The sequence below is a fragment of the Condylura cristata genome, unplaced genomic scaffold (assembly GCF_000260355.1).
Source record: "Condylura cristata isolate star-nosed mole 26May11 unplaced genomic scaffold, ConCri1.0 scaffold00074, whole genome shotgun sequence".
Lineage (NCBI taxonomy): Eukaryota > Metazoa > Chordata > Mammalia > Eulipotyphla > Talpidae > Condylura > Condylura cristata.
In genome coordinates this window covers 331,083-331,577 of record NW_004567175.1, presented here as the reverse complement: position 1 = coordinate 331,577, position 495 = coordinate 331,083, and the positions used below count along the sequence as shown (strand labels likewise).

Here is a 495-nt window from a genome sequence, read left to right as displayed (position 1 = left end):
GCCAGGGCCACTCCCGTCTGGAAGGGGCAGCTCTTCCATGGCCTCGCGCCCGTGTCCACTCCCTCCTGCTGCCCTCGAGGCCCCGCTTCCAGGGGCTCCGCTGCGGCCTGCCCGGGGCCTGAGGCGCCCAGGGCAGCCGGCACAGGAGCCCGGGAATGGCCGCGGGGCCGCCGTACTTGCAGGACGGCAGGACCAGGAAGCCGATGAGCCGCTGCACCCAGGCGTCCGGCGGCGGCGCGGCCGCGGGCCCCAGGGGCGAGGCGCCCTCCCACAGCAGCTGGATGTGCTCGCAGCCGGGGTCCCAGAAGGGCTCCTCGAACTCCAGGAAGATCTTGTTGTTGGTGCCGAAGCCCAGTCTGCGGGCCGCGTCCGCCTTCCCGGGGGGCAGCGGGGGCCGGAAGAAGGAGTCCAGCCGCGCCTTGAGGAAGCCTGGAACGCACAGCCGGCTGCGCTCGCCCCAAGCCCCCACGCCGCGCCCCGCCTGGCCACGGGAGG

At 74.9% G+C, this 495-nt stretch overlaps 1 protein-coding gene across 1 annotated transcript in view; it reads right to left on the bottom strand.

The window, feature by feature from the left end:
* Positions 1 to 495, bottom strand: part of PAOX (polyamine oxidase (exo-N4-amino)) — a gene marked incomplete at its 5' end in the record, with an annotated part of 6,002 nt that overhangs the window by 2,160 nt on the left and 3,347 nt on the right. The window contains one exon of the mRNA XM_012734820.1: positions 112 to 488. Coding sequence (XP_012590274.1) covers positions 112 to 488 — 377 coding nt within the window. The remainder of the gene's footprint in view (positions 1 to 111; positions 489 to 495) is intronic.